This window comes from Orbicella faveolata, unplaced genomic scaffold (genome assembly GCF_042242905.1).
Source record: "Orbicella faveolata isolate gen_17 unplaced genomic scaffold, um_ofav_v1 contig_34, whole genome shotgun sequence".
NCBI classification, from domain to species: Eukaryota; Metazoa; Cnidaria; class Anthozoa; order Scleractinia; family Merulinidae; genus Orbicella; species Orbicella faveolata.
In genome coordinates this window covers 30,802,958-30,824,188 of record NW_028301563.1, presented here as the reverse complement: position 1 = coordinate 30,824,188, position 21,231 = coordinate 30,802,958, and the positions used below count along the sequence as shown (strand labels likewise).

The following is a 21,231-nucleotide window of genomic DNA, read 5'->3' as shown; positions in this document are numbered from 1 at the left end:
CGAGGCCTCCGGTGACGTGAATGAACTCAATAATACTGATTCGAGAATTGTTTACTGTCCCAGGAAACAAATTCATTTTCTAAAAAAAAATACCGTTTCTGGCATTTAGTCCAAGGTGGCGAGAGAGTCAACAAGATGAAATTATTCGTCATTTATTGACACTATCATAACCGTTATAATTACAATCTGCGCATGCGCGCAACATAACAGAGGCAAAAATGTAGATACAATATACAAAATAGGTTGAAAATTCTGATATTAAAAATATTTGGGAAATTAACCGGACGCGAAATAAAAGTTTGTTAAACAGGTTTAGAACACAACTGAGAAACCAGTTTTCCAAACCTTTACAAAACCCTCTGGGTGTGGCTTTTTGATACATACGAGGGCTGTGGTCTTGTAACTAAAACAATGTTCTATTAATTTGGTTTCCTCCTTTTACTAGTTATTACCACAGTGTTCTTTTAAAATTCATTTAATCGACGGAAACCTGTTCTTGGTTGACCCAAGTTTCAAATAGAGTCCTTCACCTATACAAAACAATAAAACAAACAAACAAGCAGGTTAGCCCACGAGAATTTAAAAAATAAGGTAAACCATAAAGAGCCTGTGGGGTGTTCCACTCCGTAGTAACAATCAGCCGGGAAAGACTTTTAGTCAGTTGTTCAATTTTTAACGCAATAATAGACCCTATTCATAAATGGCTGCCAATTTAAAATTCTTTTGTATGTATTTAAATTAGCCCAGCTAACCTCGTTTGGAAGCACAAACTCTTTTGAATTATCAACTCAAAAACGAGGTTAGCTGGGCTAATTTTAATGCTTACAAAAGAATTTTTAATTGGCAGCCACAAATTACTCCTCTATTTTGGTGCGAAGTTTCAGCGATAATTTATAATTTCACACGTAAAATTACAAATTACGAAATTGCCATGGTAACGTTTGGCGCGAAATTTCTCGATGCAATAAACAAGTTAAAAATAAACCCACGATTGTAAGCTTCATTTGTCATCCACGATATTATATGTTGAAAGATAATCAGATGGTATACCCGTGAAATTAGGACATCATTTTACTTACGTTTTGTCAAAATGCTACTAATTTCCTTCAACTAAATTATAAGAATTTTAACAAAACGCGCGTTAAATTACTTCCGTATTTCACTCGTCGCTATTTGCTTACTCATACTAATTTCTACGATGTTTTGACCTCTTTCATACGACGGGGGGGGGGGACACTCCCATAAAAAAAGGACGGGGGTGTTCGACGGGAATTTTGAAAAGAAGCCCTAATTTAGAGGTACGAAGATCCTGTTTTGCGGGCGTGGCTTGAAATATTCTTCTCCCCTAAGAGGTACCAATTATAAAACAACACATAATCTGCCGTCAAAAAGCTCCCGCTGTGGACTTTTAAGCCTGAACACCCTAAGAGGTAGCAAAATCACTTTTTTAACCCCTAAAAGGCACCACGAGCCACCCGTCCTTTTATATGGGAGTTCCCCCGGGCTCTTTCATACATACTTGACTCATTTCTTTGTTTTTCATCTGCTTGATAACGTTAGAAGAAACAAAAGCAAAATGATGATCCCCAAGGCCACCAATCCAATGGCTACACATAGCAAAATGAGTGGAAGGAGACAGGAGGTAGTTACATCCACGGCACATTCTGTAAAATAAATCCTTATGTCAAAGAAAGATTGAAAGAACTAACAATTAACACACCGGGTATTTATTAGTCTCCCCTTACATTGTGAAACGAAAAGCCCAAAAGGGAATCTTGACTGATAAACACTTTAAACTTTCCAAGGTATTTTCAAAATGGAAAGTTTCTTAAGTTTTTTAAAGTGGGCGCGCACTTTAGGTTTCTTAAAGTGCACACTTTCTAAGTTTCTGTCCTTGTGTAAACTTAAAGAATTTAGGTAATGACCCGAGTTACTTAAGTACAGTTTGATGCAATTTAAAACTACATGAACCTCTATAAATAAATAAATAAATAAATAAATAAATAAATAAATAAATAAATGAATGAGTAAATAAATAAGGTAATCTTGTGTCATTTAAGGTGCGTTTTTATATAAGGGACTTTGCTTAACTATGGTTATCTGATCTGCGTTAATTGTGAGAGGTTAAGGAGTCTGAAAAACTTGATTGTAATGTGCAAGTCTTCAGAATTGGCAAGTAACTTTATTACCTTGATTTATATGACTTATATAGTTTTCATGACCGAAAAAAAAAGAAATTAATGTAATTTTTTCTTTAACCTTCGTCTTGCATGTTCTGTGCATCTGCTTCACGTCCGGCTGGGCCAGCTAAGATAAAGAATAAAACAGAAAGATGTTTAGATCATTGTAATAAGGCTTGATATGTCGGAAACTAAAATAATTACGATTGCCTTGAAAATACAATGTTTGGAAAGGTTAGTTTTGAATAGTTTGTTGGACAGGTATTGTGACTGAGTAGAGTTTGTAAAGTGTTTGTTCGTTTAAGTAGTGCACTATTAGAGTAATGAAAGAAAGACCGAAAATGCGGCAGCTAGTGGGAGACTTGAATTCGCATGTTCGTTTTAGATTTAATAATCTGCGAGCATTCGAGCAAGCTTTTAGAATAAAGCCTACCAGCAACGTTAAATCTGCACAAAAGCCAAGTGGCCCATCCGGCCGTGGCTTGTCTCTGTTTTCTGTAGCACGAAGCGACTAGGAGTTTTTCTACTCCCCCCTGGATGGGATGCTAGTCCATCGCGGGGTTACCCCCAGCATTAGGCTGATTTAGCAACAGGACGAGAACGTCAGATGACGACTGCAGGGCGCGCGGAATAACCTGGATTCTGTTCTAATTTGACCATATTTGGGTATTTGTACTGCGCGCGCCGTCGTCAAATGACGTTCCCGTTCTCTTGCTGAATCAGCTTAATTCGCCGGTACCCATTTGCACGCATGGGTAGAGAGAGACACTGAGGAAGTGAAGTGTCTTGCACAAGAACACAACACAATGTCCCCGGCCAGAGCTCGAACTCGGACCGCTCGATCCGGAGTCGAAGCGCATTAACCGTGAGGCCACTGCGCCTTCACAAGGTTCAAAGCTTTTCAACTCTTTAGCATTGAGAGTTCATATAATCAAAAATTAAAATATCAAAGAATGAAATGAGTTTTCCGATTTAGAGAAAATTTACAAGGAACATCGACTTCTGTTAATTAAAACCGATTCTGTTGAAAAAAGCGAAAAGCGAAAACTCACTGTTGTTGGCGATGGTTATCGTGACAGTGCCTTGCGTGACGGTGGTAACGCCATCATCCTTAGATGCCATGGAGATCGTAAAGTTCTCATCATCTTCAGTAAAGTCGTCACTTAAGATCGGAACATCGATGCTGAGATAAACTTCTCCTGGCTTGAAAACCAAGTCGTCACTGGACGCGAAGGTGAAATCCTTGTTTAATTTAGCGTTTCCATCTGAAGCGCTGAAACTACAGAACAGAAAATCACATCAAAGAAATGTAATGAAAACATTGTTATCTGAATGGTCAATCGGGAAGAAATGTGAACTTTCGTTCATGCCAAACCAGTGGATGATTTTCTTAGATAGAGAATTTAATTCAGTTCCTGGTTTGCTCACCCACACCGGAAAAAATGGTTTCTTTTATTGTTTAGCATAAGTGTACTAGCGTTCTATCACGAATTCTGTCCTCTGATTGGCTATGCTACTCACTATCTATTCTGTGAAAGACAGTGAGTAGCGTAGCAGTGTGCGCTTGTCAACAAAATGGTGGTCACTTCTTTGCATTTTCGAAGTGTCTGTGAAGATGATTTAGATAAAGCCGTTTGAACAACTCGATCTTGGATTTATACTAAAACAATAAGATCATTTGCTCTCTATTTCTATGCGCCCTCGTCAACTTCCACGCGATAGAAATCTCGAGAAGTAGTCTAATTGTTAAATATATTCAGAAAGAAATTCTAGGAATTTTGATCTCAGTGAAACAACAAACATATTACGTCAAAACGTTTTCAAAAACAGTTCAAAATATTTTAGTAATTTAGCTGTTAGACTGGGAGTTGGCGAAAGCCATTGATCGGCTAAAGGCGTTTAGTCTCGTTGGCTGTACAGTGGTCCAGGAGCGGATCTAGAAAGAGGATGCAGGGCGTGCGCACCCTCCTCCCCCCTGAGATGAAGTCTTCTCCCTATTCGCTTTTGAAATTTGTTTATTTTACCAGTCAGTTACACTATTTCTTAGCGGTGCACCCCTCCTAAGAAAAATCCTGGATCTGCCCCTGTGGTCATCTAAAGTTCGACAGACGGCACCAGGGCTTGTGAATCTTTCAAAATTGCCTCTCGATGTCATTAATAACTCATCTAGTTTAAACAAAAGAAATTGTAACCGTGACGGTGTTTCCTAGTTTCGATTGAGGAGAGATCGTAAACACTCGAGACACTGTTTTATCACAATTTCGTAAAAAATTATACGATGTACGATGCGCGTCGTATGTTGAACACTATTTGTGTTAGAAATTAAGGTTAGAAGACACAGTCTTTTATTTGATGTAATACTTCAACTTCGCGGTTTCGTAAAGTTTCTGAATAAAAAACTTTTTGATTCATAGACCGGTCGGTAGGTTTTGCTAAAACTATTTTAAGCAGTTCGCTCTCGGGTTTTATCGGCTCAGCTAATAAAAACCTCGAGTTTGCTGCTATTGTAATTCTTAAATAGTAGTTGCTTGTTTAACCAATCAGATAGCGAGTCTGACGATCGCAAACACTAATTAAAGTGAATTGTTGTTCGTTTCTGTTACGTTATTGTTCGTTATTAATTTGTCTAACCTGACTACTGACGCAATTTCCATATTGCCGCTCCTCGTGGCTAGAAGTTCAACGCTCTCAACATCTTCCTCCACACTTACTGAAGTGATTGTAAATTTCACTTCAACTTGATTGGCTTGCAACGCTAAAAGAAGAAAGCTATAGTTATTAAATAAGGCAAGTATATATATATGAGCCACTTTCACTCTTCAGTTACAGTAAGACAACGGTTATACATTACTAATCAACAATTAGATTATGAGCTCGAGATTTCTATCGAGTCTGATAGTTGACGAGGACGCAACCCGAGTCAGCTATCACGTATAGAAATTCGAGAGCGAATAATCTAATTGTGTTAGTATAAATCTACTAGTCGTTTAAAACTTTATCTCAATCCTCTTCACGGACACTTGAAAACTCTCGAGAAGCGGTCGCCAGTTCGTTAACAAGGGCACACTGCTACGCTACTCACTATCTACAACAGAATATATAGTGAGTAGCGAAGCCAATCAGCGAACGGCATTCGTGATAGAACACATGATACAGACTGTATTACTGTATTCTGAAAAATAAGCCCTGGGATCTTTTTTCCCTCTTCTTAAAGACATAGTGGTCCCCCCCAGGGAAAGCAGGAACAGAAGTACCTCGACTGATGGTGTCATCCGACAGGTTTTGAACCTGCTCCGCGCTTAGAGCTCCTTTGAAGAACTGAAACCAACTGAGGGACAACCTTGCGTTCAGTTGATCGTCGCCAATGGTGTATTCATAAGGCTCGGCATCTGGCAGTTCTGGAATTAAAGGATTTTCGTAGAGATCAGCAGGTACCCTAGAGCCATTCAAATAGATCTCCGTTTCCAGTTCATGCGGTTCGCGGTACACAACAACTGCGTGAGTCCAATGGTCCATTGTGGGGATATTGCTGACGCGCGCGCCGTCTGTGACATTGTCGTGCTTTCCAACGATGGCGTGTAGGGACACGTCGTCGGCGATTTGAAAGAAATGTATGTCAACAGGATTGCTGCTTGCTCGAAGCTCTCTTTCAGGATTGGTCATGAACACTCGAATTGCCTCACCCTGGGGAAGAGGATAGATGAATTTGAAAAGAAACGAGATTGTGAAGTTTGGACAAGCTGAAACGTCACCGAGAGTTGCATCGAGGTTACCAAGAACGATTCTGTTTGTCGCACCAGCTTCACTCTGGAACAAAAACACACCGTGTATTCCATCGTCTTTCCTCACTACAACATTACCCTCAATGGCTTCAGGAAAGTAGGACTCGTTAGTTTTTGGTCTGTATCCATAGATCTGGCCGTTCCACATAGGATACAGGTAAAAGGTAAACTCTGTAAATTGAAAATTAAACATATGTTAGTACTATCCATAAAGAGAAATGATGTACATAAAAGCACACTGAATTAGCGCCATAGATTAAATACCAGTGGCGGATCTAGGGAAGGGGCCCGGGGGACCCGGCTCCCCTTATTTTGGGTAAAAAAAGAAAAATCGCGGAAGGAATAAAAGCCGGCGGGGCAAGCAAAGAGCCCCCCGCCCCCCCCCCCCCCCCCCCCCGTTAGCTCAAGGTCTGGACCTGAATACACCTTTTTTTCTGCTATTAGATTGTTTCTTTTTCCGGCCGATGCTGAATATTCCTATTTTCTGCCGATTTTAAGTTGAAAATATTCATGTGAATATTTTTAGACCATAGCGTGGGACATTTCTGTTTTCGCCGAATGCATTTGGTGCCTGGATGGTCTAAAAGAAATTTTGGAGTCAGCCTGCAGGCATTAAAACCTGATATGACCTACATAACCTCTTGCAGAAAGCTTGTTAGCATCGAACATACGACTAGTGCTGTTTTTGTTGCTTTTTGGCTAGTTTTGCAATTCAGAGAAAGGAAGAACTTTATACGGTCTACTTAAAAACACATAATTGTATTATATTTAAAAATTTTCAACACACAAAATGATTCTTTTTCCATCATCACCAAAATCTCTATAAATAAATGACTTTATTTGGGTGTAATGGTATTTAGCACTGCTGTGCACACTACGCCGGAGAGGGTACGCATAAAATGTTTTCCGTTCACACTACACCGGAGAAATTTGAAAACGCAACAATCACCGGTCATTTTGGATTTGTGTTTGAGGAAAACTCGGTCAGGGAAATCACGTGATTATCGTGACGTCATCGTTTTCGAAAAGCTCCGTTTTCGAAATGTTTTCCGTCCACACTATCACATGCAAGGCCCGGCGTTGCCAAATTCCTCCGGTTTGAAGAGCGTTTTCGAAAAGTTCCGTTTTTGTGACAGATTAGTGTGGACGGTAGGCCCAGCCGTAGAAATATAGCTGCGTTTTCAAATTTTTCCGACGCACTGTGGACAGGGCCTCACCTTCAAGGTAGGATCTTGGATCATTAACGAGCCTGAGTTATAATTGTTAATGTTGTTATTTTGAAGTATTTATTTGCATATTTTTATTATATGCGCAATAACGCCTAAGATTTTAAATTTAAATCGTACCATTACAAAGGACTAATTGGTCTTTAACACAGAGGTGATACTTGGTCCAACGAAGTTTCGAGAGTTTGGCATTGTTTGGAGTTGCCATATCCAAAATAAATAACATAACCTAATATCGTTCCTCGTAAAGAACTCACTAGAAATGTATAAACAAAAATGCTGTAATTATACATAACTTGGAGTTAACCATCCAAGGCAAAAATGTCTTTATTCTTGGGGTCTTTGATGCTCAGTTTAATGTCAAGTAAATAGATGTGTTTTAGTGTGTCCTGTGTATTAAATAAACTGACTTAAATTTCACCTGATTCAGGAAATATTGATTGTCTACATTTCCAATGGTTGTTATCGTCAACTCAGCATGCACGAGTTTTGAAGACGAAGTCATTAATATTCTGAATCGTCTGAACACAGTAAAAATGAAATGAATGTTTCTCGTTTTTTCCACTGATTCCAGGCACAGCTCGTCGAAATTCATTCTCATCTACAGTATCAACGAATATACTCTCCTCAGATGTGAAATACGGGTAATATTTACCCAAACAAACTGAGTACTGAGTAAGTTATAAATCTTGTTTGCGAGTTTCCATTCAAGCTATTGTTGCGTGAAAAGGGTTAAAAAACATGCACAAGATGTGGTTCAATGTGTCGCCGGAAAAAAAAAGCCTAATTTGTTCCATTGTCTTCGATTTACGTGACAGAGTTGGCATATCTCGCGTAGAGTGTTCAATCCCTAATGCTATGTGAAAAACGTCGAGAGTCTGTAATCTCGTAAATGCATCGTTTTGAACAAAGGAAAATTAGACAACAGGAGAAAGAAAGGCTAAAAGATTTTTTGCGAAACAACGCCAAGATCATGGTTACACTGGTGATGGAGAAGTTAAATAACTTATTTCCATGAAGCTACACACCGTCTAAGTAGGTAATCTTGTGTAACTTGGTTTATCTAACCTGTGTTTTTCTAGTTATTTAACCCGGATGGAAGTTGTTAAATCGGTTGTTGTCTTCTTTGATAAGTAAATATAACTTGCTGTGACTTACCGGACTGTGGCGGTAAAGCGATGGTCAACGATGATGTCACGAGAAACAGGTAAATACGGCTAGTTATTGACTTCATCGTGTATTAGCAAGGTGTTTCCGACACTTTCGTGTTCAGCTGGACCCCCACATTCTTGTCAGTTTTCACTTGCAAAAAATGCAAATTTTCGTTACTGCGGCTAGGTGAAGATCATGGGAAGAAATAAAAGAAACCACGCTGCGAAACCCCACTTGGACAAGCCAATTACGTGATGTCACAAAAGTTTTGCTACGAGTAGATGAGCACGCCAACCGGGCATAGATGAAAGTTCATATCAGTCGTCCGGAAAAACAAGAAATTGCCTGCATTGTCGTATGAAAGAAATTTACCAACTGTCCTAGAAAAGTATAGTTGTGCTTCGAGTGGTTACTGTTTGTCATGAATGGCTAGCCAACAGGGAAAGAAGCGAAGAAGCGAGACAGATCTAAGATTTGCATGACATTTCTTTTGTTTACAGCTGACAGCTGTAAGATTCTTTCGTCATTCAGTGTGTACTATATAAAGTACATGATAACGCCTTGAGACAGCGCATTACCAGTTTCTCACGTTTTCCTGGTTCATTGCAGTGTCATTAGTAAACCAGATGCATAAATAACGACTTGCAAATTACAGAGCACACCGTAAAATTGAAAGTGAAGAAGGTGGTGGTGGGGGGGGGGGGGGGGGGGGGCGGGTTCGGTTTGCAATGGCCTTTAAGCATCTTATTCTGTCGCTTTATACTCTAAACCTAGTGGGGATGAACAGAAAAGAAATCAGAAAAGAAATTTAAGCTTTTACTTTGTTTTACTAGTCCATTTGCAATCGTAGCTCCCTTCAGAGTCCGGTTTCTGTTTCACATTTCAAGTAACTGGGCGCTATTACTACTTCCCGGTAGGGTGTTGTCTTGAGTAAAAAAGGAATACCGTAAGTGAGGTAAAAGAAACCTGAAATGCGCTGGGTTGGCAGGCACGCGATTCTGGCCATTTTGATCAGCGGATTTCCAACTCAATATGGCGCAAGGAGGGAGTAAAGGAAAATTTGAAGAAATTATAAATTGTCAATAGAAATAATTCGATTAGTGACAATTAGCCACGACAGTTTCGTTAAGGGTCGCAGTCCCCTTAATTGAACCAGGTAAAGGTAAACGTCGGTCAAAGTGGTTCATCCGCCGGAGTTATCTCGGTTTCTGTATCATTTAGCGTCTAGGAGTATTCCTACTCCCCCCTGGATGGAATGCTAGTCCATCGCAGGATTACCCCCGCCGGTGCCTATTTATACACCTGGGTGGAGAGAGACAATGTAAGAGTAAAGTGTCTTGCCCAAGAACACAACAACAGTGTCCCCAGGCAGGGCTCGAGCCCGGACCGCTCGATCCGGAGACGAGCGCACTAACCATGGGCCCACCGCGCTCATTTGAATCATAACGACTATAATTCACAGTAAACTAGATTTATTTCATATACAAGGTGTAATACTCTCTCTTTAACATCTAACAATTCTTAATTAGTGACCTCAGCTACTATATAAGACAGTGGATACACATAACCGTCACTTAAAATGTACACATACATCTGATCTTTTTCGCCAACTCGTTTACGTAATATGCCTTACAAAGGCGTTGTTTCGTTAGCTAGTCGTACAAAATTCCCAGTAAAACTACAAGTCTCCCAAATCGTTATGAAAACTTCCTGTACATTAAATTCTTATTTTTTAAACTGATTTAACGGTATTTCCTCATCACAGCTTGTATTTGCTGTACAGTAAAAAATATTTCCCTCATTCCAAAATTGTCGGGTTGTATTTCCATCGAGAGTTACGTGGTTCTTACAGGTTCTCATACTACCTAAAATATTTAAATCCTCACTTGAACCTTTTCAGTGCCACGCTCAAAACTGAAATTCTCCCCTCTACTGGCTATACTAATCTTCTTTCGTTAGTTGTGAGAATTTGACAATATCATGTTTATTCTCATCAGCGGTCTCTTCGACAATGCATTGCTTTGTAGGGAGAAACTATTTTTTGATCTCTCCTTATTAAGAGTTATAACCTGATAGACTACAGGTGAGTGAGGCAGAGCTCAAAGCTGCACTGCCTAAAGCCATAATTGCCCCATCACAGGTAGATACCTTTTATTATTGTCCATTCACCCTTCCCTCCCCACCCCATCCCACCCCACTCATCCCCCGCACCCCTCCTCCCTAAAAGAAATCCATTAAACACGATCAAATCGGCTAAACGATACACTAAAAGGAATTTTAATTTTCTATCCCTGGGAATTACAGGACGTTGTCCACTCGGGGCATGCCAGCGTCCTTTTACCCGAGGGGTTACCGAATATACGAACATATCGGGCGAATAAAGAACTGCCCTTTCAACCTCGTTCCCGGGGCCTCTCATTTTCCCAATACGGAGAGCGGGAAGGAGGTAGAACCTGGGAACTAGGTTGCTGTCCTATTCCTTATGTTTAAATATAAATCGCTACAAAATTTTAACCTATTAAAATAAATACATGATATACCGATTGCAATACCCACTCGAAATTCACTAGTGAATACGCGCTTATTTGAAACTGTACAATTCATAAATTACTTGTGAGTTAATGTACTATTCTGGTCTCATTCAAGCTTAGAGCCTTCAACAATTGTGTTCAAACAAAATCGTACATACAGTGGATCCTTGTTTAAAATAACAGATTCATTAGCATAAACGATTCAGTTTGTGATGGAGCTACATAAATATTAGCTGTCAATATTGAAAGGGCACAGTACGATTAACTGTCCCAGGGAATTTGAGCTCGATGTACTGAAAACATTTTATGTGACACGAATTTAAAAAACACAAAATTTTCAATGTGTGGGTTCATTGGCACTTTTGCTATCCAGACATTTTGCAGTTTTGAAAGCCAATATTTCCCTCAATAGTACATCCAAAGAGCTAAACATTTCACAAACACTCTACCCGCTTAGAGTCAATTCATATGTACCATGATGCCTTCTCTACGCAAAATCGTATGCCAATAAAGCTAAGTGCATTTGCCGAAGTGTTACTGATTTAGAACACTCAGAATACACATGAAACGAGCCCGCTAATTTCCTGAAATTCACACTGAAAATGAATGGGAACTTTTTGAACAATTTTTAGAGGACAAAAAGTTCAGCTCAGGACTTAAAATTGACCTTTTTAAGAGGCCAAACAATTCGGAATAAAAAAATCCAACAAGAACACGTGATTGTAGTTTCTCGTGTCACAAAAGTTAAATTCGCCTCAGTCCATGTGGATTTGGCCAAATTTTGCATCAAAGCATTTTAAGCTGAAAGGATCGACTATTCAGTGATATCATGCACCTCTAAACTTATCTAAAAAAAATCATATCGCATGCATTTAAATTAACACTGCTAAGGTCAGGAAGATAAAATAGTCGAAATGGCTAAATAACACTTGTACTTTTATAGGTTTTAATCAGTGTTGAGGATCTCGGCTACTGAACAAAACATACTTCATTGTGTCCTCAAGGTGAAAGATTCTTTGGCTTGAAAATACATCTTGTCCGATATCCAAGTTAAAAATTTTTCAATTATATGGTCCACCAATCTTGCCTCATACGTAATATTGACACCCAAGCATCCTCTCTAAAATAAAATATTTGATCGCCTCTTCCATTCGTTCTTTCGACGATTGTCACGTGTTTGTTTTCTCATGACCACGGGACTTTGTGAAGGACTGTTGTTTTCCTTCAAGCCTTTCTGACCAGCGTTTGACTCCCGTTTGACCGAGTCGATGGGAAATACTTTCTCTGGTCTCACAAATGAACCGTACCTCGGCTTGCAGGCGAAATACCGCTGGCCGCTCACTGAGCCATCGTTCTTTCCTGGTTTGACGGAGGGAGGGAGGAAAAAGCACACATTTTATAGACGCAATTCATTCAATAATACTGTAGTTTTATTACAAATTAAAATGCTAGGACACTGATCTCGGCACGAGTTATGCAAGATGTTTGAATCTTGAAGGAACTACGTCACGGTTTCGCTTCTTAAAAAGTTTCGCCTAGATATTTCAAGTTCGTCGTTTGTAATCCGTGTAAATCTTCTCCATTCTTTATCATCCTTGTTCCTTTATGGTTTATTATCATCTCTTTGGTGTTGTTTTATCTTAGGAAACTACCATTTTCAGGTTTCCTTCAGTTTAAAGGAAATCTTGAATGTGGCCAAAATAACTCAAAATACCGTGACTAAGCTCCTAAAACCTTTAAACAGTCTCAACAGTCTAGATCTGAAGTAAATTATTCACAAAGTACTGGCACGAAATTGATGAAACGTAAGCTGAAACAATACACAGAGTTGTCACTAGTTCATCCTCTCCCTGGTATTTGCGAATATTTTAGTTCAGATAGAGACTAATGCCCCATTCACACCAACTAAACTAGTTTAACTAGTTTAGTTCAGGTTTAGGTTTTTCCAATAGGTCGATTCCGCTTTGAAGTCATTTCGAGACGACAAAAATTCAAACCTTTCAATCAAACAGGTTTCCCTCTTGTAAAGTTGTGGGGTGCGTACGGTATGAACAACTAATTTTTAACCTTGTTTATATTAATTTGACCACTTTCGAACATATTTTTAAATTAGTTGATGTGAACAGGGTATAGCTCTGCATAGAGGCGTCTGCAGTCTTTCTGTTCAGCGGTCTTGCCTAACTCGAAACTTGAGTAAGTAACGGCTGTGACAGCCCTAGTCACGTTCAATGCCACGGAAATTCGTGCCAAGTTTTCTTTGTTTTCGAAAAATACATACTCTGGTCACGTTTTAAACATCCGGAAGAATGCGTGACATACTCCAACCACGATCCGATGTCACGATCAACCTACCCTATGACCATTTCAAGCGCTATAAGCATTCTTTTCTTATTTCCTAGTGAAACTGGCCGTAATTTTGCAGATGATTTTGGAAGGGCCAAAACAAACAAGCAAGGCCACAGAAAAAGGTAAAAAAGCTGTTACTCACACAAACAACAACAACAACAAAAAACAACAACAACAACAATCTCTCACCTGAAGGCGTGTCTAGCTCAACACCAATCCACACGCCAGGAGCAAACTCTGTCGGTCCAATGTACCTGATCCTACCAGTTTTCGTGTCTCCAACACAGATGACTTGTCCCATTTTCAAATCACCCAGCGAATCAAGCGAATTCACGTTCATGTCATCACCTTCGAAAGAACTCAACAGATCTTCCCGACTACTTGCGTTCGAGTTTCCCTGTGAGCCAGACAGTTGTTCCTCGTCGACAGGCTCGCGTTCATCTAGTTGTTGCTTCGTTGGTTCTTTCTCTTCTAGCGGACGTGTAAGAAGCGAAGATGTTTCGTCTTCGTCTTCTTCGTCGTCTAAAGGTCCATCTAGCCCGCGCAACGTTAGCCCCAAGCCTTGCTTCTTATTGTTCTTATTCTCAAAAGTCAAATCAATCAGGTTCCCTTCGCGACTAATCGATTCCATCTCGCTTGATTCCGCTGGCGGCGTCGATAAATCTTCGCCCGACGGCGTCGGCGTCAAGGGATCTTCGTACTTTAACGTATCGGCGCTTCCCGAACGTTCCCGAAGATCTTCCGACAGAGGACTAATTGTTCCGTCGGAAGGCTCTTGGGATACCTCTTGAAAGTCGAACAAACTCGCGGGATTTCTCCGGACGAGAGGGCTTGGTGAAGGCGTGGATTCGTCTTCTTCCAGAGTCTCCAGCTCCATCAGGAGAGAGCTGGGGCGAGAGTTGGATGATCCCCCCGAGTTGCGCAACACGACTCCAGAGGTGTTAGGTGAGGAGCTCACTGGCTCGCTGAGTTGAGAAAGATCAAGTAACATCTCTTCTTTAGTCTGTCTTATTGGCCGGGGATCTGTGAAACTTCCCGGTAATACAAAATCACTTCTGTTGTTGGCCTGTCAAAAAGGAAACACATAGAAAGGTTTTTCATTGTCCTTTTAGTCCAAAACTAGGAGTGTCAATTCTCCTTACCAACTGGGTTCTCTTTCATAAAATGCACGTTTTGAGAATTTTTTTTTTGTTATGAACGCAAAGCTATATCCATATTTATAATTATCTGTAAGTAGCATCAGCAATCGTATTATACTGTAAGTAGCGTAAGTATTAGTGTCGCAAGTAGAATAAGTAATCGTATAGTACTGTAGAGTTAGTTATCCAAATTGTAGTATTGTAAATAGCATCGTATCGTATTGAAAGTCGCGTAAGTAGTGTGTTAGTTAAATCGCATTGTATAACAAGTGCTGTTAGTGGTTGTATTACTGTTGTAAATTGTGTAAGTAGCCATACCAGTGTTGTAAGTAGTGTGAATCACAATTAAAATGTAAAGAAAAAAAAACAGGTTTGAGAATTTTGTAGTAAATCAAGATAGAAGGAGACCAGAAAGCGATTATGAGAAACCTTAATTTCATTCACAAACCAGATCCAGCAAAAAGGGAAGACGACTGGAGGTAAAACGTCAGATCTCGTTTGGTTGTCACTTTCGCAAGCGCTCTTCTTAAATTTAAATCTCCTTAAATTTCCATGACGGTCCACACGAGATTTCTCTCCTTTGAATGAGCTACGTCACGGTTTCCGCATCTTGAAATAGGTTAGCCTAATTTTTTCAAGTAAGTCGTTTGTAATCCGCGTCAATCTTCTCCACCCTCAACCGTCCTTGCTCCTTTATGGTTTACTATTCTCCGTTTGATGTTTTTCAATCTTTGTGAACTATTATTTCCAGGTTTCCTTCAATTTAAAGGTAATTTTTTCCGTGACTAAAGCAACTCAAAATGTCATGACTAAGTTCTTTTAAACAAGCAAATAACGTCAACTCTGAGCTGGTCTGACCAAGGCGCTGATGATAATAAACGATCCTTGAAGAAACAGACGTCGAACTCTCCATTGTTTAGTCCAGGTAAAAGTTTCTTATTCGCAATATCAACCAGCGCTTGTTTGCTCAGTACAAGACACTAAACTGGTCTGTCACTACATAGTTTTCTTTGGTAGGATTTTGATATTCAGTACTTAAATTTACGTCCTACCCTTGAGGTCCAAAGTTTGTTGCTCTCCGGTGAATCAAACCGCCCGCTTCCACTTAACCCAAATGACAGGTCACCTGACTGTAGACACAGAAATGACAATTTTATTGCGTGACGTGTAACGCAACAGGAGAATATTGCTCACAGAGCAAACATAACTTAAGCAAACTGAAAAAAGGCACAAGATATCAACTTTAAGCAACTTCAATCACAAAGCGTCATTAAACACTGATCGCTAAAAATGATCACTACAACATCTTACGAAACTAGAGAACCAAACTCGCTTACCGCAGCTGCTAAGTTTGGTGTGCTGGCGAATTTTCTCAGAGGTTTTCCGATAGCAGCTAGTTTCTCCTTCACCATAACTTCCTGTAAATTAAATACACATCTACATTTAGCTGGCTCATTTGGAATTGAACGCTGGCGTTACATCTTTTACTCAAAACGGAAGGCCAAACAATATAAACAGAAAACCTCAACGCAAAATTAATCAAATATTCAAAAATTCACCAAATACGTGCTTTTGCTTTCAATCTATTATCTGTCATTGGTAAACTTTGAACAGCATCAGTTTTTTTGCCTACCACAACGATGGATATTTCTTTCAAGAGCAATATATATCAAGAATACTCTAAGTGGAGGTGGGTGGGGGCTCAGGCTTAGAGCTCATCGAGTGGTTGAGTTTTTTTTTGAAGTTGACCCCTGACCAGATTCTGGTTTTCGATTTGTTTGCAGCCTTTAGCCACGTCATCACTCTGGAGGAGAAGGAACGAGAACTTGCAAAGGAAAAAGTTTGGGCATAGTATTGGTATTGGGTATAGTTTGTTAAAATGCAACTGGACAAAAATAGTGAGACCACATGCTGAACAATTTCACGCTTACAATTGATCATTTTTCTGATCCAACAATAAACAAATGCTTTTGTTGCCTAATGGTTATAAATTACTGCAATCAGGAGCTCTGCATTTAAGTTTGGCTAAGTCTATATATTATATTACCCCATTGTCCTACCTGTCTTAGTCGATCCAGTGCTAACAGACTCTCCACATGTGAGATTCCTTTGCTGTATTTCCTCAAAACTGATTCGTCTTCCTCCTCACCCTCCCCCACTGCTAATGCAGCCATTTGCGCCAGGCTCTCTCGTTCTTCTGTCTCCTCCCCAGGTTGCTGTGAGGCGAGCAAGCAAAGCAGGCAGATGTCAATGTGAGGAAGACCATTTGTAATCTTTCTCAATCTTTGCCAGTTTTAGCCATCCTTGTTCCAATTTGGTTTGTTACTTCATTTTTGGTGTTTTTCTACCTTAGAAAACTGTGAGTTTGTGTCTTCCTTCAACCTAATCGTAATTTATTTGCATATCACAAAAACACTAACCATGTGGTTGCCAACCTTTTGATAGAGTTGACTTCGCATACCACACTGAAATACTCTTCAAGAAGACAAGTGAGGCAATTTTTACCAGTATTAGTGAAAATGCCACGTGAAAACTGAGAAAGGTTCATTGTAAAGTTTCAAACAAACTAATTGTACAAACAAAACGAAAACCCCATTTTTTCACAAAGCCTTCTACTCCAAACAATCAAAATGTCTCTAAACCCATGCAGTAAACGGCTCCTTACCCGTGGAATGTGTGACACAAGTTCATACGTCACGCCGGATCTTGTTATAATATCCTACAGCAAAAGGAATAAAACAGATGGAAAACAGAAACAAAACCAAAAACAACACCAAGGAAACAAACAAATCTCAGTAATGACGTAAAAGCGAACGTTTTATTCCTTTCATCAAATATGCAAAACAGTAAGGTAGACAATAGGGAGTTAAAGAAAACCACGACAATTATTTTTTTTGAATCTCTATTTTAAATTTATCGCTGTGTTCCAGATTCAGTTTCGTGATAGTTCTGACAGTGATAAACAAAGTAAATGACTTTAGAGTACCACGAGATCCCCAAATTGCTAACCGTTGTGTCAAATCTGTTCTCTAGCTTAAGAACTACTGTGCAATAAAAACTGTTGCTGGACTTTTGACATGTGTTTAGTGAATACCTTTGCAATTTTTCGTAATAGACTGTCTTTCCAGCTTTGTTTCTTGTATACTTTGACTGAAATTCGTTTCCGGAGGACAAGGTCCATGGCTATTGGGCTAGCAAGACGAGCAATAACCTGCAATGAAGAAAAACACGACGATTAACGGACTTCCACCACCGATGATGCACCTTCAAAACAATTGCTCAAAATTTTCAAGTTTTCAACGCCGTTTCCTTTTGGTTCACCATCACTTCTGTAGTATTTTTCTCCCAAACTTAAGTGCTCAGGCTTTGATTTCAGGTAATTTAAAACACGGCAGAAATATTGGGTATGCCACGACATTGTTCTTTAGAAGTTACTACATCAATCCCAGCCCATCGTGGCTTATTACGATTGTCCAAGCTAAAGAAACCCATGAGAAAAATCTTTTGCAGTTGTAGTAACCATTCCTTCGGAAAAGGCTTATTGCTAAAGGTTTCACCATAAAATTAGTTTTAATCAAGTTCACTTCAAAGTCATTTTCCTGTGAAAGGTTTTGGTGCAGGTCCCGGTGTGGCAAAATCCCTTCTTCGGTAGGTTTCACAGTAAAATAAACCCACAGGATGTCAACAGAATTTTCGAAATAGATGTACAATGCATGCAGGATTATTTGTAGTGGCAGAAAAACTTCAGCAATGTCTTTACCTTTAAAATGAGATAGACACGCTCGTACGACTGCGTGACACGATTGAGGAACACCGAGTCGTGAATGGACGAGTCCCATAACACGGTAGCAGAGACCTACAGGTCAATAAAACACATATTTACCAACATAACATGGGATCACGTGTAATATATTATCTGGGTGTTAAGTATCTGAGATTTTTCCCGACCTTATTTTCACCTTCTATGGGGAAGGCATGCGACTGAGTAACGGTTCGTGTCAGCCCTTGGGGTAGTCCTATATCTTGGAGATGAACATCTCTCTGTTGGCTTTACAAAGAAGATTACTCTCTGGCTCCCTATGTTCAATTTCGACATGGTTATTCAAAAAGCTACCTCACGGCTTGCGCATCTTGAAATGCTTCGCCTAAATTCTTCAAGTTCGTCGTTTGCAATCCGTGTTAATCTTCTCCATCCTTTACAATCCTTGTTCCTTTATGGTTTATTATTATCTCTTTGGTATTTTTCTATCTTAGTAAACCACTATTTTTAGGTTTCCTTCAATTTAAAGGTAATTTTGTACGTGGCCAAAATAACTCAAAATACCGTGACACGACATTTTCCAGTTGCCTTCTGCCGCGTTTAAATACAAGTCCTCGTGTAGAACATTCCAGATGAAAATGAACGCACAAACAAAACACCTTTTTGCGCTGAATTGCTTTGCAAAGAGACATCGTTTTGACACAGAGACGAAAGGCTACCCGGCAATGGTCTATTTCATACCTGTTTTTGATCGTAGTTTATGATCGGTAGTTCCATCATGTTGTCAGAGTTTTCGAATGTCAGGGTAGAGTCTACACCAGCTGGCCCTCCCTCTTCTATGCAACCACTCCTCACGTCTGCGTAAACAAACATTAAATTATTAACAATGTTTCAGAGAGGAAGCCACATCAGAGACGAGCGTCATAACCACTGCGCCATGCCTGCTCCCATAACCTCTAAATTCTATCCATCTTTTAAAGTGGCAAGATGTTCATTATCAACAAAACCAAATTCTATGACTTGCGCAGAGGTATACAAATATCCTATGACTTTTCCGTGTCAGGAAGCAATTTTCACATTTGATGACTTTTCATGATGGTTACATGACCAACAGTTTCGATTCTCGTAACGCACAACCTTCTTGACCATATAACAGCGCTTATTGACAATACTCCTACTCCAAACCCTAAGCGACCTTAATATAAAATTACGGACTTGAGCCTAACTTTGACAAGAAAATAACATTCAGCCTAAAGTGACGCCTAAAGGACACAAACCAAACCCGAGATGGTTGCTCAATAAGGCCATTTCTGAGTTGCCTTGTGCCTCTGTTTCAAAACGAGACTAAGTGCAAAACCTTTCTTAAGCAAATGAGTTTGATTTGCACGAAGATGAACCTGTCAGGAACACATTTTTAAGTAAGTGGTTTCGCACAAAGAATCGTTTTGACATAGGCAAAAGGTAACCTGGAAATGGCCTATCTGTTCTGTGTCCCCTTGTCTCTGTCCCTTACAGACTTTCAATCCAATGAAAGCAACCTGTTCCCGGTTTTTCAATGATACTGAAAAGCTGGCTTTTTATGGATCAATGGCAACTACCTATAGGCTTACCATTCAAATCCAGGAATAAAACAGGATTAAACCTTTCCATTCCCAGAGGCACAGTCCTGTTAAAAATAATAATAAAAATAAATTCAAAAAAGTAAGAAAACGACAGTAAGAAGGAATTCCTAGATTTTTCTCAGCTTCTTACCCCGAAGAATGCTCCGTCAAGAAAGCTATTAAATATGACAATACTTATGATAAAAAAATACAACATTTTGAGAGGAAGCCACATCAGCTTTAGCTGGTTTTCATGGAGGGAGGAAAACCGGAGAAACCAGAGAAAAACCCTTGAAGCAATGCATGAAAAAACAAACTCAACCACACAATTTAATACGACAATTCTCAAGGCACAAGTGAAGATATGAAAGATCAATCATGTCCTCAATTCTCAAGGCATTCACAAATCTTACCCTTCAAGCGGTGGAGCACCAGGAATTCCGCTGCCATGCTGTGGCACAAGAACAGCATTCCTCTCCTCTGTGAGGCAAACCCACTGGTCTATCATCCAGCTCTCACGCTCTTTATCACTTGCTGACTTGTCTGCAAGACAAGCAGAATTCAAAATGTTACAATGCGGCCGCTTGAGGAGAATGTGCTACCTTAGTTTGTACATCTACAAATGGTTAGACGTTCAAGAATTCTTGGATAAGGACTATAAATCGTAGGCCCTGTCCCCTGCATCTTCAGTGTTACATGGTTAGCACTTATCGCAAAGAGTAGGGCACAGAATTCCCGGTGTTGTGGTCTGGCCTTGTCTCACGGGTTAGTGCTTCGCATAGGGTTAACCACATTGTGCCTTCCACCCTTGGACAGAATTGTCCAAGAAAAAAAATTTCTTTATCTATGTCTATGTCTTGACAAAGTTCGCATAAATCTGTTGACAGCGTCTTGACATTTCGTTATTTGGCAAACCTTCTGATGGTTTTGTTTCAACTAGGCTATAAATAAGTAAGTAATAAGTAAAGTAGTTTGCTTTCTGAAACATTTATGAATCAGTAAATTGAAAACAAGAGGCAAAAAAGGTCAAATGCAATGAAGCTAAAAACTGGTCTGGTCTGTTTTTTTTTTTTCGTAATTCTCAAATTCACTAATGTAAGTGATAAGAAAATGCAATGTGCAGAAAACTGAAAAAAATGACCTCGCCTTAGAATCCGGAGAAAACTGAAAATAAAATTTAACTTGATACAACAAACAACATATGGATACTACAGGGTACTTGGTCCCTGGTAACAAATTCCTCAAAACAGCCTGACTTAGCTGTGCTTTTCTCTACATGTTTCATTACCTGGTTTGTCGATTAATGAGTGGATCTGTTCATCCAAGTACTCCCGCCTTTTCATCAAGGAACTGGACCACTTTTCACGCATTCTTCAGGAGGAAAAATAAGATGAATTATAACTAGATCAAAACGCAGATTTGTCCCTATAACTACAAAAATACAATATATAAACTAGATGCCAGCACGTCTATTTTCTTTCAAACCTCAACATCCCCCTTAAAGGAGCTACGGC

At 39.6% G+C, this 21,231-nt stretch overlaps 2 protein-coding genes across 2 annotated transcripts in view; both read right to left on the bottom strand.

Annotated features, from left to right (window-relative positions):
* Positions 1-136: 136 nt before the first annotated feature.
* Positions 137-8,776, bottom strand: LOC110048891 (uncharacterized). The gene is made up of 7 exons (XM_020754650.2): positions 8,347-8,776; positions 5,435-6,133; positions 4,812-4,935; positions 3,233-3,459; positions 2,260-2,307; positions 1,520-1,664; positions 137-530 (listed from the first exon to the last, which is right to left on the bottom strand). Exons 1-6 carry the CDS (start codon positions 8,420-8,422, stop codon positions 1,540-1,542), a joined length of 1,299 nt encoding a protein of 432 aa, XP_020610309.1. The 5' UTR covers positions 8,423-8,776; the 3' UTR covers positions 137-530; positions 1,520-1,539.
* A 1,019-nt stretch (positions 8,777-9,795) lies between these two features.
* Positions 9,796-21,231, bottom strand: part of LOC110048903 (kinesin-like protein KIF13A) — a 30,950-nt gene continuing 19,514 nt past the window's right edge. Inside the window, exons 31-42 of the mRNA XM_089298953.1 lie at positions 21,006-21,088; positions 20,131-20,260; positions 19,727-19,782; positions 18,858-18,973; positions 18,117-18,212; positions 17,451-17,567; positions 17,022-17,075; positions 16,417-16,572; positions 15,694-15,774; positions 15,409-15,486; positions 13,407-14,283; positions 9,796-12,230 (exon numbers count right to left, since the gene is read on the bottom strand). Coding sequence (XP_089155079.1) covers positions 11,992-12,230; positions 13,407-14,283; positions 15,409-15,486; positions 15,694-15,774; positions 16,417-16,572; positions 17,022-17,075; positions 17,451-17,567; positions 18,117-18,212; positions 18,858-18,973; positions 19,727-19,782; positions 20,131-20,260; positions 21,006-21,088 — 2,083 coding nt within the window. The 3' untranslated portion in view covers positions 9,796-11,991. The remainder of the gene's footprint in view (positions 12,231-13,406; positions 14,284-15,408; positions 15,487-15,693; positions 15,775-16,416; positions 16,573-17,021; positions 17,076-17,450; positions 17,568-18,116; positions 18,213-18,857; positions 18,974-19,726; positions 19,783-20,130; positions 20,261-21,005; positions 21,089-21,231) is intronic.

Coding starts and splice junctions, on each gene's coding strand:
- LOC110048891 (XM_020754650.2), bottom strand. CDS start 8,422: ATGAAGTCAATAACTAGCCGTATTTACCTGTTTCTCGTGACATCATCG. Junction 6,134..8,346: donor CGCTTTACCGCCACAGTCCG/GTAAGTCACAGC, acceptor TTCAATTTACAG/AGTTTACCTTTTACCTGTAT. Junction 3,460..4,811: donor GAAATTGCGTCAGTAGTCAG/GTTAGACAAATT, acceptor TCTGTTCTGTAG/TTTCAGCGCTTCAGATGGAA.